The sequence below is a fragment of the Lonchura striata genome, chromosome 6 (assembly GCF_050655825.1).
Source record: "Lonchura striata isolate lonStrDom1 chromosome 6, ASM5065582v1, whole genome shotgun sequence".
NCBI lineage: Eukaryota > Metazoa > Chordata > Aves > Passeriformes > Estrildidae > Lonchura > Lonchura striata.
The window spans coordinates 28,000,496-28,021,629 of record NC_140708.1 but is presented as its reverse complement, the minus strand read 5'-3'; the positions used below and the strand labels follow the sequence as shown (position 1 = coordinate 28,021,629).

Sequence of the window (21,134 nt, the reverse complement as noted above, 5' to 3'; positions counted from 1 at the left end):
TTTATTTGTATTGTAAAACATATTAATGAAAGATATTTATTTTCTGTTACAAGAAGAGTAATTTATACCTGGAAATTAGGAATTCTCACTAAGTATTGTATGAAGGGATCCCACTAAATTTTTTTCTTCTATATGGGTTGTCATATATTCTTCTCATATTCATTTTAGCAGTGATTACTGCAACAGTATTTAGGGTCATATTTAAGACCAGCAAAACCAGCAAGCTGAGCAACTTGATTTTTTATATAAAAATCTTCATGCTAAATTCATCAATGCAGATGGAGTAGGCTTTTTTCTCACTTCCTTGTCTGCTTGTATTGCATCATCTCAAACTCCATATGTGCTGGTGAGATTTGTGTAATATTTAACTGTCCTCAGCAGCAAGCTTAACTGGTATTTCCAGTACCGAGTGTTTTCTTCAGGCTTTCTCATTTCTTCCTTACAATTCAGGAGATGCTCAACAAACTATATACTTCATACATTTTAAGTGATTTTGCACAGAAGGGCTGTATCCACTGCGTGTTCAGCTGTGGAAGCTGAAAATTAATTGTAGCATAGCAGTGTCCAGTGGCTACAGCTGAAGAGTAAGTGCTCAAAATACAATTAATAAGCAATCAAACATGAAGCTGTTTCCCTGACAGGATACTGATTAGTGCTGTGAAAAACTTCTTGATACCACAGAAATGGTTGAAAATAAACATCCTGGGAATTTCATTAAGTATTTCCTGCTTATTAAACAACAGAGCTTTCTAATGCCAGTTTTTCTGAGGTGCTGGGGAGCTCTGGTGTTGGACAAATGCTACCCCTGCTTGCAGAAAGAGAAAGCTGAAGCTCAGAAATTTGCCGGGGGTCATGGACTGGAGGAGTTTGTGTAGGGTGATTTGGTACACTGATAATAGAAGGCAGAATACAAAGAAACCACTTCTTGTGATAGCTACCCTTGTGCTTCTGACCATGTTTTGGTTAATTTTACAATTGGCTAGCCACCTGTTAAGATAACCCGTTTTATCATTAAACAAAATTAATTTTAAAAATGGCTTGAAACTGTCTGATTTTAATGGGATCTGAATATTCTTAGTTTTAATCTGCCTCATGAGGCTTGTCTTTCTTCTGGGAAGTACATTGTTACATCATTAAAATATCATCCCCTACTGAGAGAGAAATCGGTCCCATTCACTAAATGGCAATGCTGAAACAATGACAAGTATTTCTAAAAACTGCATTAAAATTCATTTTTTTCTCTTCGATGTGCAAGTTCCATGGTCCCATTAACCAATGGGTGCTCAGCCTATTTGCTGCTGTGCATGCACAGCCAGATTTGTTAGCTGGGGTGGCAGAAGGGTTCAGAAGCAGACATGGTGACTTATAGTTTTAACTTATTTCACTTTTCTGCAATGATTTTGCTTGGAAACAAATGACTGATCATAATTTTGCACTCTCTAGCTACTTCTAGTCCTCATCTGTACTAAAAATTGAGAAACATCTGATTTAATTTTCCTTCCCCCACTGCTAAAACAGGGTCTTGTTTAGGCATTTGGACAAGAGCAAGAGAAAGGAGAGAATGAGGAAGAATGGGAAAGCTCAGCAAGGAGCCTTTCTAGTCTTCTTGAGAGAAGGACAGAAGTGTTTCCAGACTGTGGGCAGGAGCCATGCAGCCTCTTGGCAGAATCCATTGGAGTAACCAGTTTGGACTAGAAGCAACAAAAAGGCCTAATGCTGATTTAATTTGCTTTATCCCATGGTGAGGAGGGAAAGGTTGCAGGGACATACTGTAAAGGAATGAAGAGGTTCTTAAGTGCAGTTGTGTGTTAGCAGAAGAATAAGAAGTGTGTTCTTTTAACAGTAGTCTAGATGGATCTGTCTTCTTCAGAAGCACCCGGAGCAAACCAGATCTGAAGAAGATGGTAGAGAGGGAATTTGGGTAACACCAGCCAGTGCAGAACTCTAGTGTGAATTTTGTCATCTGGCTTTGTGCCCTACATGGGATTTTTCCATTTGTAGGAATACTCTCTCATGATATTTCCATCTTAGGGCATAGTTTTTCTTACAGAATTTTAAGAATTTTTCCCAAATATAGTGGGATGGATGAAACACTGTAGAGAAAGGTGATGGCTTGGATAGTAATCAGGGCTGGACTGTGTGCTGACTGGGAAAGAGTCTGAATTTTTCCATGCTTGCCCATACAGAAACCAGAACAGTCTCTAGTTGTTTCAGAGAAAAATGGTCTATCATGAAAGTCATACAATGTAGTCAGTCTCCCTCTCTACACACATCATCTGTAATTTATAGTGAGAGCAATACAGAATGGAGCAGTGTTTATGTGGGAGTTGCTTTTAGTTTATGGATAGTTGGCCTTGAATTCTGTCTATTAGGAAGATGTTGGCTATTCTCCAGGGGGGTTGTTCATTGGGACTGCTCAATGCTCTTCCTTCTTTTTTGCCAAAACTGTCAGCATGATTGAGAAATGCAGCCAGCTATCATTCATCTCCTGCAAATTAGAACAATGAGAAGGGGCTGTAATCTCAAGAAATGATGGATTGATCTTGTTTTAGAAGATGACTCTTAGAGGCATCCCAACAGAAAGAAATCCAAATAATGTTAACATTAGCCTCTTAAATGTGACAGAAAGTGTTTCCTGTTGCTGATATATTCAAAAGGACAAAAATCTTAATTCCCTTTTCTTTTTGTAACTTTTTCCTTCTCTTGACTACAGATGAGTCCAGTGAAACAAATTACTCTAGTACTTTGTTACAGATGTTGTTATAAGCAAGCATAAATACCCTGCAAGTTTTTTACTGACAAGAAAATATTCCTATAGTCTCATGACCTTAGCATAAGAATTTAGGTAGAGATGATAAAGGGCCCATCAGTGAGAAGGCACGTGTCAGTTGGACTGGAATAGGTCTTTTGGAGCATGGGTTCAAGCCTAGAGCAACCAAAGTACTCTCTAAAGCTTTCACAAACTAGTGAAAGCAGTTGCTAAGTGGAATTCTCTTTGCTATGCCATTGCAGAGCTTTCCAAATTTGACTCCTTTAAAAGTCAGAATCCTAGTTCTTACTTTCCTGCTTAACTCCATTCATGGCTGATTCATTCTCATTCATTCATACACCAGTGTCAGTGTCCTTGAGCTTAAACAGCTCTCTTTGTTCCCCTGTGTTCATCTGCAGATACTTGTGGAGAGCAATCATATTCTGCTCTGAGCTGGATCTGGTCAGGCAAAACCACCATTCTTTAATTTACTTTTCCTTCTGTTGTAAGACAATTCCTGGAACTTCTGATCATCTTAATAGACCTTTTTAACCAGCTGCAAAATTTGATTAGTCTCCCTGAAACACGAATGACCAGAGCTATACAGAACATTCCAGGCAATATTTTATGGATTCCTTGTGTTAAGGCAGTGATCCTAATTCCTCTCTTCTGGGAATTTTTTACTTTATACAATGTCCTATAGTAGTATTTGCCATATCTGTGGCCACATCTCATGGGTGAGCCATCATTATCTAATGAGTAACATATCCCAGAGCCCCTTTCCCTCTTCTCAGTTACTGAGTTGCTAATTTATAATGGAAATAATGTAACTTTTTGGATATATATGCATCATGTGTCAGTTCTGTTACCAAATTCTCAGGATGCTTCACCTTATATATTTATGCCTCTTTAATTTCAGTAGCACATCAGTAATTCTTGAGTATTTTTGCCATTAGTGAGAATATTTAACATGAATTTCAAGAATAATAATAGATTTCAAAAAGGGTCATTCTCTGTACAGCTTAATGGTTCCTTTTTCAAAATTGCCTGTGATGCTCTGCAGTTTTTAGTTTCTTAGCCTCCTTCTAACTCTGGTATTAATCCTAATCCTCTTCATTTTAACCAGTAACTTCCTACATGCCATCTATCAAATGCTTAACTACTTCTAATTTGTCTGGACTTCAGTGATCTTCTTAAAGAAGAAGATTGGGTTAGTCTAGCACTAATTCTCATTTGTTCTAAATTGGGAGTAGATTTACTTGGCCTCCCATGGTGACTGTTTCATTTTGGCAATAGTTATCAGTACTCAGTCTCAGTAGATGTCCTTTCTTGGGAGACAGGACATACTGTTTGTCTATGTTTTGGTGTTGGTTTTTTCTTTATGGCCAGCCATTTCTGCAGCAGTTTATATTCACTCTGGTTAGAATTACAGGTGGTTGTTCTGCGTGAGGATGCTACCAGGGGCTGCCCATTAGGTGTCTTCAGCTGCTGCTGTTGCCCCTGCTTCATTCTGGCATTGTAGTCCCCCAAGACAGCAGGTGATGCTTTGGTGTTTCTTGGTTGAAGGAGGAGTTTGCTCTAGTTAAGCCAAGCAAAGGAACATTTGTATCCTTTGCCAGGAATTGAGAATTGTCATGGAGCTGAACTTGGTACAGGGTATTTATATAAGGAAAATAAATGTAATATATTGTGGTAAGGTTTTGAGGCATTTAACAGATTCTGAGTTACTTCTGATGGGTGAAAAGGTCCTGCATTGTAATTGTAGCAGAGTGCTTTGTAAGGGAAATGTATTTAGACAGAATGGCCATTCCTGCAAAGAGGAAGTGTTTTGGTTACTTTATTGAACAGGAAAATGTTTGGCTAGTGCTGGGGCCTGCTCAGAAGATAAGAGCTCAGTAGCTAAGAAGAAAAGGTAGTGGAGTGCTGAAGTGTGCTCTTCAAAGTGTTTCCTTCTGTTTAGAAAAAAAAATGGTATTCCCTTTACAAATTTGTCTGCTTAATGTGTGAACTGCAGATTTCCTTCCAGGATAGTTGGTACAGACCTGTAACCCATCTCTTTCTCCTGCATGCTTTTTTGTCTGTTAGCTAAAATTCAGCAGGATATCGAGAAGGTGAAAGTTAATACTGTAGGTTCTTAGGCTGATTATGGAGATTGTCGTTTTCCAAACATAATTTGGTCTACCTTGGCTGTATTTTTTTTTAAAGTACAGGACTTTCTATTCCTTCTGTTCTGAATTTCAGTGAAAAATCCAAATCCAGGTGAGCTCTCTGACTTTTCTAGGGACTTACAAAAAAGAGACACAATACTTGGAAGGCAGCAGCTTCATTTTGTTGGTCTCTGGACTAGCTTCCAGCTGCTGATTTATACATAAATTCTTGTGCTGTGAATGTCAGTGTTCTTGCTGGATACTTACCTGGCACAAATTCAGGAAGTAGCATGAGAAATGGTCTTCACCACAGATCTTGCAGTCTTAAAGGAGGCTGGATATAGCACTTGAATTTCATACTTGAAGTGTCAAATGGTTGTGAAATCAAGTACAGGCACAAAGAGAATCTCCACACTGCTCGAGTAAGCAGGTTTGTGGATCTTGCTGTTACTTTGTTCTGAGATTAATGGAGTGCTGTCATGGGTCTCCATTTGGTTTTCAATACAGTAGCTTAGGTTTATTGTGAGCCCTAAAGAAAGCATCCAGGTGTTTCATGTTGCAGAAGTAGTTTACCTGGTTGCTGCTGCTCTTGAAGGATATAAAAAAACCTTGCATCTATTTATCTGTCAAGTTGTATAAATAGACATCTCCAGTGGGAGTTGGTTTTGAGCAGATCTCGGTCGAGGAACTCAGGCAGATTCATTAAAGAGCTGGAGTAGCCATGTTCACCACGTGCGGTGAACTCATTAAGTTCACAGGCAGTCAGAACCCACTGTTCGAGAGTGCTGTGTCCTTCTGAAGGAGTTTGTGTCAAACTGTGAGACCTGACAGTCAGCTGACTTAGTGTTTGTTCATTCTTTCTACAAAATCTCACAAAGGACACACTTAAATATTGGCAACTTAAGCTTTTAGGATCAGATAGCTCATGGGTTTTTCTCCTAATAACAAACAATGAAAGATTTTGAAATCGTGTGCTTGGTTTTGTTGAATTGGAGTCCACAGATCTAACTCTGCCTTATTTTGAGTATTGCTTTGGGCAGTAGAGTCAGGGATCTGTTTGGGCCATGAAGTTGTATATTCTGTAATAGGAATTCAGTTTATTGCTGTAATGGATGCAAACTCATTACAAGGTCTAGGCCACAGGGGATACTTTCCTTTGCTGTGGAAGTCATCTGAACTGGACAATCTTCAGTGCAACTGGCCATGCCCTTCCATGTCAGTGACTGACAGATCTAATTCTGCTTTTGTAGCCGACAGCCTGTTAGTTAATGGAGTCCTGAATATTGTTACTCAGAGGCAGCCTTCAGAGTATTAAAATACATTATTCCTGTTCTTCACTTTGATATTTATCAAACAAGGTGTTAGATCTAATGAATTTAATGCTATTGTCAAATACTGTGTGTAGATCATGACTTAAAGGAAATGGTAATATAAGTAGCTTCATTATTGCTTTGCAGTGATGGAGAGAGATGGGTTTAGGTTGCTTGTTTAAATCCTATATGATGGAAACCCAGAGTGAATGTCTTCTCTGAGGGAACAGCAAGCATTATGGGTGATATGATCAGATTAATAAGATCCTTAGTACATATATATTTCATATGGGTCTCTCCCCCCCCCCCCCCGCTCATTTCTTCTTACATGGAAGCAGATAAAATGCAGAAGCAGCAGTACTGCCTTGGAAGTACCATAGTAGGTTTCCTTTTATAATTATCATTCTTGACATATTTATCCTTTCTTATGGAAGTGAAGATGTAGATATTTAAGAACCCTTCTTGCACAAAAAAGCCCAATTTCCGCTCAGTACTTAATTAGCACTTGTTTATGACACAGCATCTGATTTGATTTTCGAAACAAATTGCACAGTAAAGAGGCTGATATTTAAACTGTATAGTAACCACAGCTCCAGCTGTGACTCAAATCTTGTAAGCCTTCAGGGGTTGTGTTTAGGCTTAGAAAATAGGAACTCAGGCCTATAATTAAATGTCCTCTGAAAATCAGCCTTGGTAGAGAAGTGGAGAGGGTACCACTGAATTTTAAATTACTGACTTGTTCTCAAGAATCATTCTGTTGTTCTGGGCTTTGCTAGAGACTGCAGAAATCAAATGGATTAAAAATGGAAGAGTAGATTACTAAAGGAGAAAAAAGGGGTTGCAGACAAAGAGATGAGCAACGTAAGCTATTTTGGCTCCCCAGTTTATAGACAGGTGCAATATATATAATGTTAATATATGGCTACCATACATAAAACAAGTTCTGTGAACACCAGAAAGACTAGAGAGAGTTAAGATTTCATATACAGTAAAATTGCATTTCAGAACTGTGAGTAAGGTGCTGATGGTCGTGGAATAAGCCATCTGGGATAATGGAAGGCTCATTTTTAAAGCAAGGCCTCAATAATAAACATGAATTTCTTGGAAAAGGAAATAAACTAGGTTAGATTACAAATTAGTCACTCACCTAAATCAAAATGTGAAATATTCACAGAATAGCATGATATAAATTAGCAGTTAGAGTGTTTTCAGAGTTACTTTTTGAGGAAAGCAATCACTACTGATGCTATTGAAAAGGAGAGCAAAATTCCCCTAGCAGCCTGACTTCTAGTCAAGGAAAATGCTGGAGCAGATGCTAAGAGAAAATGCTTATGAATGGTATTGAACCATGAGCATAAATGATGTGTGGTCATGAAAATACAAAAATGAGTAGGTCTTGCTGGGCAATTAATTGTATTGCTGGTAGAATTGCTTTGAATGGGTCATAATCAAGGAAGATTTTAGTGTTGATTTATAAATTAATACAGCTTCCAAACAAGACCGTTTTCTGGATCCCACATATTTTTAAGGCTGGGGGAAAGGGGGGCAATTTTAATTTATTTTTAAAAATTGTCAGTCCTCTTACAGTCCTGTCTGCTGTCATTGGGATACTGCAATTCAGAATATTTTAACCAGATATATTACTTTAATTGCATCTGAAGAAGAATGTGTTCCTCAGGATCATTTACAGTGTGCCTCGGAAAACCACAGAAATTCAGAATTTAGGAGATTGGCTGAACTTTTACAACCAGTCATCAACTAGAGAAATTTTAATTAAATTATGCTTTTCTGCTGTGCTTGTTTTGATGTAAATGGGGGCTCACTTCTGCAAATATCCCACCTTTATGGCATAAGCAGAAGTATGTAGGTAATGACATACATACCTTGTACTGGTAAAATTTGCTTCTCTTCTGTGTAGTCTCTCATTACTTCTTAAATGAGAGTAGATTTATCAAATGAGGAGAGGAGACATACCTCATTGAGAGGATTTTGCAAGTACAGTATTGAGGGATGAGTGATGAGTCTTAGTTTCTCCTATTTTTATGTTTCACTTGTCAGCATTGAAAAATAAATTGGGTTTACAGTAGATGCTAGTCCGACAAAAGTCCTGATTTCTTTTATTGCAATACTCAAGCAACTTTAAAGTCACAAAAAATTGTGCTGGTGAGAGTTGTCTAAATAGAAATACAAAGTTATCTTTGCTACTGGAAACATTTCTGCTGAAGAGTAATTCTGTTGCTGGCAACAGATTAGTTAATACACTTACATATTTGCAGGACCAGGGTCTTCAAATTAAATGGTTCAAGTCAGTGTCTTTAAATAAATTATTCAGACTGCTGTGGACTGATGGGCTAGCAAATGTTAGGGAGCCCACTGGTCTGAAGAGCTCGGCGGTTATTCTTTAATTTGTAGGTTAAGTGACAGAAACAGAAACAAATGAAGTAATTTTTCACAATTTATTGTGTATGGAATTTGTTTCTAACATCACAACAATTTGTTTTGTGAACTTGGGCACATCTGAAACTGGTATTCAGGTCTCTCTACATGTGACACTGATTTCAAATGATTGTTATTTCTACTTTCGAGTACTTTTAGTTTTTTTCCTGGATAGATATATATGGGCTGTGCTACTTTGAAAAAGAAACTGAAGTACTTGAGGCAGAAGGTAAAATTGTGTATTTCTGTAGTGCTTTTGCTAGATATGCCGCACTTGATATAGTTTTTTCTGTTTCTAAAACACATAGAAATGTCAAGAGCTCCTCTCAGCAAACCTGTGAGGTGGGTTAAATGAGTGTTGTCCCCATTTTAAAGTCGTAGAGAGACTAACCACCCATGACGTTAGTGCTGAAGGAAGGCTTAGGTCTTGGAGGATGATGCTTCTAGCGGTGTGAGAAGTCTCCTAAAACATAGTTTGTTAATGTGTTAAGCATTGCAAGTCCAAACGCAGCAGGTGAATGCAGTAACCAGACATACTTGACTTTAATTTATCACACAATGATGGTTATTAAAATTCATGTTCAACTCAGATCATTGGCTAGGACACCAGGGCATAATCTTGCTCCTACTTTGAAAGATTTAGGAGGATTTAAATTCAAACTGGTGAGAAGCAAAAATAACAAGTGCTTAAAGTGTACTGTAAAATCCTGTGTGTGTACTTCTCTTTAGACGCAAGATTTTAGTCTGCTCTAGTTCTTATTTTATTTTCAGATTCAGAGGCTGCCCACCATAGGTGTGAAGGTTTGTCATTCAGGCGTAACACTTTTTTTCTCTCCAACAAATTGTATTTCCCGGTGTTACAAATACCAAAGTGGATACAGTTTGTACAAACTAAATACTGTGTTGACTCGAGAACAAGTGAGAGTAAGCTTATCTTTAATAGAGCCATTCTGAAAATGAGTAAGCTTTTTCCAGCCTTGCAGGAGGAAGGAGTGATAGGGGCACACATCTGATTTGGAGGGGAGGTACTGTGAGTTAAGAAAGGGATTGTGAAGTAGTTTCATGCAGTAAGAAAAATCTCTGGACTTGGTGTTTACAGATGCTCTGTCTGGTCCTCTTGCTTAGATGTGATTTTAATTTCTAAACATCTCCTCTTTTTGGAGGGAGTAGGACACTTGAATCTACTTGAATGAGGGAGTATCTTTGAACTATAAATAAATGTCATGTCAGACAGTGTTTTGGGGTTTGTTGCGAACTTTTTCATAGCTGTAAGTTATGCTATATGTGTTTTGTGCTTCTAGAACAATTTGATGTCTTGCCTTTTCTTCAATCCAATAAAGCATGAAAATCGTAAATGGGGGAGATTATATTTGTCTGTTGATTTGAGGCATAATTTATGACTGTGTGTAAGTATAATAAGCTGTTACCCTAGTATTAAGGCTGCACCTCTTTGGGAATTTTCTGTCATCTCTTCATGTTGTCCAGTGTCTGGTCTGACCATGTTGAGGATGGTAACTGAAAACACTCATAGCTTGACTACTGCTGTTTTGACACCATTTGCTTTTTATGTAGTGTCAAAAGCATTAATGACTATTAGTCTTTGCTATTGCACCCACCACAGAGTCTGTGCTTATCCAAGTGCATTTTTGTGGAAATTAAAAAAAATACCTATATATTCTGAACTGAAATGTAAACTGGTGGAAAACATAAAAATAGTGTCTTTATTTAAAAAGTGTTCTTGAAGCAGTTAATATCAGAGCATTAAACAAGAACTAATCTGGGGACTAAACCTTCATATGCGACTTCAAAAAATCTGCATTGTTTAAAGTGCTCCAGAATTTAGACTTAGGTTAGCTAGGTCCCAGTGTAAAAGGAGGTCTCTCTTTATGTCTATTCTCTCCTAGCCCCGAATACACATGCCAAAAGATGGATTTCAACTTATATCTTCTGGATACCAAGCATGGCTAAAGCAGGTTGGACTGTATTATTGTTATTCATCTCATGTGAGGGACCGTGTTAGACACCTGTGCTTGTCTCATTAGTGAAGTACATAAATGAGGGTGTAATGAAGTTACAGTGCCATGTTAGCTGATACCCCTCATAGCCATCACTGTTTTGTGTTTATGCATGCTGTGTTTGTATAACATTTTCTCACCAGTCTGATGAATGTGCACTTCCTGTAAATAAAAGTTCAAAATGCAGTCACCTGGAAGCGAAGAGGGTCAGAGTCTGAAAACAGATCTACAACAACAGCTTGAATTGCAGAATTAAAATGGGCCTTCAAACACAAAGCTGCATGGTGGTGGTGCTGGTAATAATGGGGAGGCCACTGGGTTAAAACTCAAGAGAATTGCATCTACCATCTAATTCAGATCTGCCTGGGTGAATCAAGTATGGACACTTACTCACATCACATAACAATTGTGCAGTTTGACACAGTCTGACACTGTGGGGAGTCCCCACTCGGAAGTGGCCTAGTGCTATATTACTCTGGCTATTATTAAAGGCCAGGCTTTAGATGTCTCAGCAGTCTGCCTCTAGCAATTGCTGTCAGCTTTTCACTTTTGTGAGTGAAAAATCCCCCTTCAGAAAGAATAGCTTAATTTACAAGTGGCCTGTACATATCTCTTCTCTGATGAACATATATGCTGAATCCCATGTCCTTGAGAATATGTGGCTTAAAGTTGCTGTTTCTGTAGAAAGCCAGAATGTGTTGTTATGGCAACAAAAACTGGAAATATGAAAACAGCACAGATAAGCAGCATCCTGTTGTCATGGCAACTGCAGTTGTGAAGTGACAAAATGTTGTGGTGAAGGGATCTTCAAGGTGGTACTGTGAGCCCAACATAAACAAAGAGCCAAGTCACTTGAGCAGAGTGTGAGAATGAAAAGCTGCATCAGCAAATCCCCTTAAAATATGAGAGTTTCATTGAAGGTTCTAACAGGATGGTTTTGATGGTCTCCAGTCTTGTGTCAGTCTTGTGTCTACTACTTAGAAGCAATAAGTAGTAACTTGCTTGTGCAAGCTGCTTACTGCTGTCAACTTACTGACTTCTGTGCAACTGAGCAGAGCTTTGACGCCTATTAGAAGATGAGCAACAAATCTTATATTTGCAAACCATTTCTTTAAATGAGTGATATGCTGCAAGGGTGAAGTGTGCTTTGGAGCTTCTCTCTGAGAGACTGTTTCTCTCTCTCTCTCTCTCCTCAAGTCCACTCTAGTGAAGGTCAGTTGGGACACTGAAGCTTATGTTTTCTTGATTTAAACTTTGCTGAGCCGGAGGCAAGGTGTCTCAGAGGAATCTCAACTCTGCAGTTATTGTCTCACAGAGCTCAAGTTTGTTGACCTATGGGGCACGGCATCAGTTTCTGTTTCTTATGTGGGTTGGGAGAACAATAGGAAGAGGATTGTGTGGCTGTTCTGTTTTCCTTTTACTTCTGAGGCAAACAGAGCAGCCTTATATTACCAATGCCATGATGCAGGTGGGATATATGCTTTTTGAGCTCTGAAAAATACCAAGGGGGTAAAAAACTTTAAATGCACAGTAAAATTTCCAAGGAGACTTTGTACTAGGCAACCTCAAATAATGGAAGAACTTGCACTTTTTGAAAAAGATATTTTTTGTAAGTATGCTTTCCCTTTGATTTTTAGTTTATTGATATTAGTTCTAATGTCTATCTCAATCTTCTTACTCCTTGATCCAAGGAAAAGTTATAAACCTGTGCTTGTCATCAGCAGATACCGTCATGGAAATAGCTTTGCTATTCCAATTTCGTGCTGTGATTTCACCACAGGAAGTGTAAGGGTAAGGCAGTTGATATCAAGGCTGGGAAGAGCTTTCATGAGAAGGAGAGAGGTTAAATTTTTTTGAGGTGAGTTTGGTTTGGTGTAGGATATCTATAAAAGGTACTACGTGTAGGATTCCTTAAAACTATGTATTAAAAAGAAAACCACTTTTGATGCATGTAAAAGCATAATCTACATATGCATCCAGATGGAATGGGGGCTGTGCATCAGGTTTATTCTCCTGTTTTCTGTATTTTTAATGGGATCCTAACTTAATGATTTTCTTTTCCTCAGCATGGCTGAGTATTGATCTGGTGCCTGACTTACACAATGTGAGAAGTATCCCAGGAACACATTGTATTAATGTGGACTAAAAGCAGTTTATATTACAGATGAGGTGGAGGAAGATGGAGTTCTGCAAGACTGGACACATACTATAAATATCCATAAAACTGACAATTTTATCTAAAACCAGTGCTGGCTGCATTTGCGTATTTTCAGCCTTCTTAAACTGGAGATAATAGTTGAACACTACCTGAGCATGGGTTGCCCACACTGATGTCATTACCCTCTGCCCTTTAATGGCAGGTTTTATATTTAATGTTGCTGTGCTGTAATGGAGAGTTGTATTGTGTTCTTATGTGGGCTAGAGGAAATACAATACCAGTGGCCAGAAATGCGTGTTGCTTTAAGACTGACATTTTAAGTAACCTGCATTGTTCTCTTTACTCTAGCTCTCTCCTGTTTAGGTGTTTGTCTTTTTGTAGAAAATACAGTTGTTTTATTCAGCCTTGATCTTCATTTAAGCTTTTGTCTTGCTAGCAGTCTCTAACATCCCATCACCTAGGTGCTGCCCCTTTAGAGACAAGCCACAATTGACTTCTGAAGAGAGAAAGGGAGGGAATGTTTGTGTATAAATACAGTCAATAGACATGACATTTTAATTCCTGTATTATATGGACACTGTCTATAATATAAGCCAAACTATGAAACTGGGCAAGTTAAGCTAATTAGGTAAAACATTTACAAAACCTTATTTTGATTACATAAACGGGGAAGTAAAAGTATCATTTTTAGGTGGCTTCTGAAACATGATAATTCAGAGTTAAAGGTAATGCTTCCCTTTTTCATAGCATTCTGAGCAAGTATGCATCATGGAGGATATGTAATGTAATGCACTCATCTGAGCCTTTCTGCCTCCCACTGTCTTTTTGTAGTAGAATTTTTAAAGCCAAGTTATAAACCTGTAAATGTGTTTTATGCTGGAAATTCTTGGTGATACCTTAAGTAGATTGATACCAGCAAAGACCAGTATAATCAAAACAAGGCACTTCAGATATTAATGGTCTGCACTTCAGTCAAGTCAGCTGGAAAAGAGGGTGTAAAAACCAGGACTGTGGTAAAACCAGGATTCTTCTGCTAGAATTGCACTTTACTGAGAGAAAAATAAAATTATTCTGGATATATTTTGGTTTTGTAATTTTGTCATTTAGCATCCTTTCCTTAAGTTCTAAAACATGTATTTTCAGTGGATCCATATGTTTTTTAAAATTAAGATACTAACTCCTTAGGTGGAAAGTTGAAATAAGATTTCTTTCTGCAGTTCATTTATTAATACTTGGCACTCATATAGTACATTATGTCCTCATAGTGCTATGCAGGCATATCACTTATCCTTGAAACACTTTTGTGTGGTAGGTGCATAACAATAACTCTGAGAGATTTTTATGGAATTAAATAAAGCTGGAGATGAGGGAAAAATCTAATGAAACTTCCGTTTCATTTCTCCACTAATGTAGGTTTTTCTCTGCAGTTTGTGTCATGAAAATAGAAGTTCCAGAAATGTTACACGATTAAGTAGTTTGAGCACATTCTTTAGTATGCTGTGTTACTCTGCCCAAACTCATGAAGAATTGTTTGTGATTGATCAGGCTTTAGACACAGAATTATCAAATCATTAAATTTGGAAGATATTTCTAAGATCATCAGACAATAATGGATCTTAGTAGTAGCTGTGTTTTCTTGCTTACCAAAGGGCCAAGTGCACTTGGTCTTGTAAAATCTCCATTTTAAGCCTTCACATAGTTTCATGCTTTAGACCTTGGGGAGATTGCTCTTAGTAAGTTGGGTGTTATTTAAGCACACACAAGTCTCTACAAGTTTTACTCCTTAAAGAAGTGTATGTCACCTAAATCTTAAAGGTCTGCAGTGGCACTGATTTAGATTTATCAGCTTCGTGCATTAAAGAGCTATAATTATGAAAACATTAGTATCGTCGAGTTCAGATGTGAGCAATACAAATCCCTCTAGCACTTGGCAAATGAGGATCTTGTACACCTTATAGATGGAAGTTGGCCCCTTGCTGGGGCATGTAATTTCTGTTGACTTGAAGTCACAGAGGTTGAACTCCAGTAACCACTCTTGGGGAAAACATTTCTTCACAAACGTTTACCTAAAAGCTGTGATTTGATCCTCCAGATCCCACTCAGGTAAGTTATTATTTGGATAATCTGAATACGTAAATCTTTTTCCATGTGTCTTATCTTTGATATTTAAAAGTAGTTACTGTTAGCTAGAGAGTTACCAGAAGATTAGAGAAGAGTTTGCATAATACGTATGTTAAGGAAAATTTACTGAGCAATTACACGCAGAGTGGGTGGCTGAAGGAAAGAAAACCCTTTACAGCAGTTGGAGTTCTGTGTGCACAGCAAAGCTGGCAGAATGTAGTAACAGCCTGAGGGTGAAGGGGAAAACTGCTGCACTGAAGTCAGTGATCTGTACCAGGGCAAGAAGTCCAGTATTACCTATGTTTGGAATCTAGGAAGAGTGCTATAATTGAATCTGGTAGCATGTTTCAGCCTCTGATTTGTGAGAAATTGTTTGGAAGTCAGACCCTGGTTGTGCCAGAAAAATACACTCAGCTTTCCCCAAGTGAAATGTTGGTTTGGTTGATTTGCAGTTCATGAAAAATAGTCCAAGGGTCTTTAATGAGGTAGCTGAGCTTTGTTATGACCAAGCAGAAGCACAGACCACTTTGAATCATACCCATACATGCTTGTGGAAATGTGACCAATCTGAACATAATAAAAGGTTAGGAATTGTGCAAAGCACTGGTTGTGACAGGAACTGCATCTGACCCTTCATGATTCTGATGGAATATGTGCATTTAGAAGAAGTGTTGGTGGGCTGGTAGAGCCCTGCGAGATCCTTTTCATGGTCACACTCCAAGGATTACTACAGTTGCCTTTTTATTTTTATAAATTGGTTTTCTGACTGTGGAAAGACTTTCAATAAAACTGCCAGTGACAAAGTCAGAATTACGTAGTTATAAGTGTGGAAAACTGGTCTGGGATGCACATTTTAACTGTATGGCTTTTGACTGTTGTTTTTTTGTCTTAATTAAGACTTACAGCTTTTAATGTTTTCCTTATTTTCAAATGAAAACAGGCAAAAAACTTTCTCCAAAAGTTATGAAAGTATTAATTTGCTCTGAGACATTCTAGTCTCTTTGGTAAGTTTATAATTGGGCAGAATTTTTTTTTAAATGCATATTCTTGTCTCTCAGGTATATAACTACTTCATAACTGGTAAATCTGTATTCATATGCTAGGGTTTTTAAAGGCATATTATTTACACAATTCACTTGAATGGCTCCTTTGAAAGCTGTGTGGCTCTCTCATGTAATTATGTATTTAGTATGCCTTGCATCCATTGTTGGGATAGGGGTAAAGAAAAAAAAAAAACTAAGCCCCACAAAATCTACTAAAATAAATAATAAAAGAATATTCTCATTCTGTTTTGGCAGCTTTTTTATATACTTTTTATATACTTTATATACTTTTTTTTTTTTTTTTCAGATAAGAAGAGCTACCAAAGCTAAAAATCGAAATATGTATGGCAGGTTTTTTAATTGTGAAAGTATACAAGATGCACTGGGAGTACTTTTTTAATACTTACATATATTTATTCAGAAAACGCTTCTCAGAATGGTAGAGGGAAAAATAAGAGATACCTTTTCATTTTTATGTGAGAGGTTAAAAGAATGAAAAGTGGACCAGGGAAAGGATCCAAAATAATTTTTTAGCCAGAAGTAAATTTCTGGAATTGTTACTAAGTTTCATGAGACCAACATTTGTAATGTAAATAGCAGCTGCCTTATCTGATATGTTTCATGCAATGTGTTGCATTCTGTGGTGACAGGAATAGTGCAGACTGAACACAATGTGAAAGTGATGTATGTTATATTTTTGGCATTGGCTTAGTTAAGTATGTGGCCAAAAAAAGAGTAAGAGGAACTGAGTGAGATTGGAACGTATTGAAGTTTGTTCTCCCATTTCCCCCTTTTTTTTGTGGTGTATGATAAAAATAATTCTGAATATTAGGAATCCCAGTAAGATCTGAGCATGTGTTTGATAAAGGATTAAAATTCCTTAGGCACATTTCCTGAGAATTAGGTTTTATAGAGCATGCAGGAAACAGTAGTGTGAAAGATACTTTCAGGGAGAATTGTTCTTGCCAGCCATACCATACTTGCTTTCTGAAGTGGTGATCTATCTCCTCATATCAAGCTCACATCTGGTTTATATACTTCAAATACCCCTCAGAGCATCCCAAATGTTTTATCTGCTCCAGTTTGGGTGGTAGAATTTCTAGAACCTCTTTTCCTCTCATGTCTTGGTTTTTGTAAGAGTCAGAAATGGTTATTGGTTTATCTTTAGAGTTCACCTGCATCAGGTGCTGAATGCTGTACTAGGAGGGAAACAGCTCTGAGTTAGGGAAGGGCTGCAATAGATGTGGTTAGCATTTGAAATAAATCTTACGTACAGTATACCAAACACCAACCCTTGAGGAGAATATTTGGTTTCCTCTTTGGCTTTGTCACTAACTTGTGAAGATGTACAAAAATGTATTAGGCTGCCTGTAAATCAAAGGTGTTTTAAGTGCACAGGTTATCAAAGTTCAGTACAGGGTTCATACAGGAGTAGTAGGTAATACCTTACTATTTTAAAATGTGCCACAATTAGAGACAGTAATTCTGTACTACTGTCTAATTAATTTCTCTGAAGTGACTATAAAGAAAATATCCTTCAACTGTTGTTTGATTGTCTTTTGGGCATTCTTGTTTTATAGTGAGCTCAGTATAGTCAGTTTATGCTTTAATGTCTGTGCACTGTAGTTGTGAACTGTAGTAATGCAAGAACTTTTTTTTTCCCTGTGTAGAGCCACTTAGTTTTACAGGACAAGGTGATACATTTCTGACCTGTAACACAATTTACTAAAACTGTATTAGTTACCCCCAGTATATTGTATTTGCTGAAGGACTAGAAGAGAACAAATTTGATAAGAAAAACGCAGTCTGAAATGGTAATGTATAATCTTGTAATGCAGTAGCAAATAAAGTAAATAACCAATTTTTAGCACTGGCAAAAATTTAGCTATTGAGTGTGTATTGAAATTTGTCTTTAGGACATCAGATAATTGGAAGAGAGGGTAGACTATTAGAGGCAGAACATCTGATGTAGTAAAAAAATGTTCTTGCAATATAATTACAAGAATAATTGAATAGGTTAAAATACATCTTCCCTTCAGCTCATGGTTACTGTCCACTCAGCTCAGGCGGAGCCTGTGAATGCATCTAGCCTATTTTAATTCAAAGTAAGCAAACCCATTTTAATCACCAGTGGAGCAGCTGGAACCAGCCTCTGTCACAAGGAGGATGCTGGTCTTGTTTGAAACTGTACTCCCTGTATTTATTTAGTGGGAAAATACATTTCAGAATTCAGGGTGTAGGATTTTAAAATCAGTTGGAAAAAGAAATTGGGTTTGTCATCAAATAATTCCCTATTTTATGCCACTCAGTGTGTATTAAAGATGATTAGCTTTTCTGAATAAAAAGCCTTGTGTCTCTGGGTTTGAACGTTGTGCAGACATCCGTACTATTAATGCAGTTGGGAGTTAGGAAAGTAGAGATTGCTGCATCCTGGCCCAGTACTTAGCAAGCAGTACCAGCATTCCCATTTGGCTCTAGTCCAAGCACTGTGCCTCTCTATCTTTGTTTTGATGAATCAATGCAGATTGACTTGAGTTCAGGAGAGGATTTTTTTTAGTCAGCTTTCAAGTCATGAACATTGAGGCCAGTCCCTTGTTTGTGGAGCTGACAGTACAAAAGTGAGTGTTTGACACGTGGCTTGCTCAGTGCATGGGGAGAGAGGCTGTTGAGATTTTTCAGAGATCAGGCTCTAAATGAAGTTGTTCTGGTGGGTCACTAATCTGATTTACACACAAGCTGTTTTTCTTGAAGCACCTGGGGCCTTTTGTTCAGGCTTGTGAGTAAGCCTCTTTCAGTCACCAAAGTAATTTAGCGTCTCTGCTTCCTTCAATAGGTAAAAGGCAAGTACGGGAATGACATTTCCTTCCACACTGTGCAACTTCATGATTATATTTTTAAGAACTGTATCACTAATGTAGATTTTGTTGTATACTGGAACAGATTCAGAAATCATCTAAGAAATTGGTAGTTTTTTATTTCCTACTTCCTAACTCTGGAACAATACTATGTGGCAGGAGCACATGGGTGAGGAATGATAACCTCTATTGGACAGAGAGCTCTAAAGAATAGGCCTTCAATGGTTTCTTTTGTTATTGTGGCAATTTTAGAGGAAGACATTTCATTGCCCTGTAAGTTCCCTGGCACAATAGAGTGCCCTGCCTGCAGATTATAATGACTCTGACTTGAGCTGTAATCTCACGTAAACCTTGAGTCAACTAGAGCTTGCCTTTCCACTCACAGAGTGCTCCTCATTTTTCCAGCCTCTGTACCATTCCATGCTTCAGTCAGTACAAATATTTAAAGAAACTTCTTTTTTTGTATTGTCAGGCAGTTTTAATGACAATCAGTTCATTGAGTTCATTATCACAGTATGAAAACTTGAGGCAGCCCAAGAGATGGGAAATCTTGAGAATATGGAATATGGAATAAATAAATAATAGCCGCAAGTCTTGGATAACTATGTATGGAAAAAGAAAATAATCCCATATTTATTTTGTATTATGTTATGAATCCTGGGATGGATAACAATAAGCAGCTGATCCTTACCTAGTGAATTTGCTCTGCATCATCAGAGGCACCATGTAGTGAATCTTCTGTTACTGTGACATTCTTGGAGAATAATAAGCAATTTTGATTTAAATAAATAAAATTGGTGAAATGCATAACTATGGATGTCCATTTAATGTATGTATTTTTTTTTAAAGTTATTGTCATAACAGCTTTCAGTAGCTGTAGTAATACATATTACATTGCAAAGAAAAGATTTCTGGCATTTGGAAGGCTTTTATATGTGGAAGCGTTTGGGAGGTTAGAATGGTGGACAAGGAAGTATGGCTCACTTTTGTAGCTTGTTACAATACTATGGGTGTAATTTTTTTGGCTTCAGGAGGGGCATTACATACAAGTAGCAAGTTCATTTGATATGTACTCAAATTCTTGAGTTTCAGTATCTTTGTAAAGGGAAGAGTTTTTTTTGGTTTTTTTTATGAAAATGCAGCGAGGAATGTATTTTAAGGTATCATAGACTTCTATTGAGAACATTTCTATAGGTTATATTCCCCAGCAGTCTTTAAATACTAATTCTGGAACAGCAGTGTAAATTGCAACAAAGTACAGCAAAGAATGTGGTGACAGATAAGGTTAATCTCTGTGTCTGTCTGCACAGGACTAGATTATGGATGTTGGTGATCACCTTTCTGCTCACTCAAAGATAGGTTATGTTGCTCTTACTTCTCATTTAGCGCAAGATTGCGCAAGGTTTTCTAGCCCGCTCAAGAGCAGGAAGAAACGGAGGCTCAGAAGGCAGCTGTCATTTCATACCCATTCCAGCTGCCCTTTCCACTCAAATTTCCTCCCATTCCTTCCCCCTCTATTAAAAAAAAAAAAGAAAAAAAAAAAAAAAAAAAAAGAAAAAAAGTGGGGGCAGGATTGAAAAAAGATGGCTGTGTGAGGGTTTAAAATCTCTAGCAGCTAATCTATCACATCCCTCAATTTTCATGGCTATCTGCCAATTCAAAATACACTTGTTTTTTCCTGCTTTGCCAGTAATTAGACAAATGCAGTAGTGCTTATGGCATCAAAAACTCTGTGTCTGGTAAAAGCAATTGCTATCATAATGCATCCCTAAATTTAATAGTAGTGGTGTAAAATGAATAAGCAGCTCTCTATTTCAAGGGGTAATGGCTTTAACTATCAAAATGGCTAGTATTTTCCTTGATTGGCTGCTTTGGCTCCTTTTTTGTATTTTTGTTTGTAGTAACGGAATCAATTTATTATAAAAATTGTATTTCATTTAACAAACAACAAGGCAAGCAGAAACTCTTATAAAGTGTCACAAACTTCCTGTTCACCTTGGATCATAGGTTTTTCCTTTTATCCCATTTACAGACAAAACACAAACCTTTTCCTGCAAGTATTACACTTAAAGTTGTAATCTACTTTTCTGCTTTCTTTGCAAAATTGCTTGCCTCGTGTTCTGCCTGGAGCATTGCTGTGGATAGAGAAGAGGTCTGATAAATTGGAAAGAAACATTTTATTACTGGGAAAACTCAACACGTTGTGGAATATTAATCAAAATTTATTTTCTTGATCCATAGTGCCTTTTTTTTTGCTACTATGACATCTGTAAAGCTTCTCTCAAGGAAAAGATGCTTCA

General features: G+C 37.5%; 1 protein-coding gene across 11 annotated transcripts in view; it reads left to right on the top strand.

The window, feature by feature from the left end:
- The window catches only part of BTRC (beta-transducin repeat containing E3 ubiquitin protein ligase), a 116,266-nt gene that overhangs the window by 6,089 nt on the left and 89,043 nt on the right, over positions 1–21,134 (top strand). For 4 of the 11 annotated variants that reach the window (XM_021536362.4, XM_085582694.1, XM_085582697.1 and 1 more), the window contains exon 2: positions 10,547–10,615. The exons of the other annotated variants lie outside the window; for them this stretch is intronic. In XM_021536362.4, the coding sequence (XP_021392037.1) occupies positions 10,547–10,615 (69 nt within the window). The remainder of the gene's footprint in view (positions 1–10,546; positions 10,616–21,134) is intronic. 11 annotated transcript variants of the gene reach the window in all.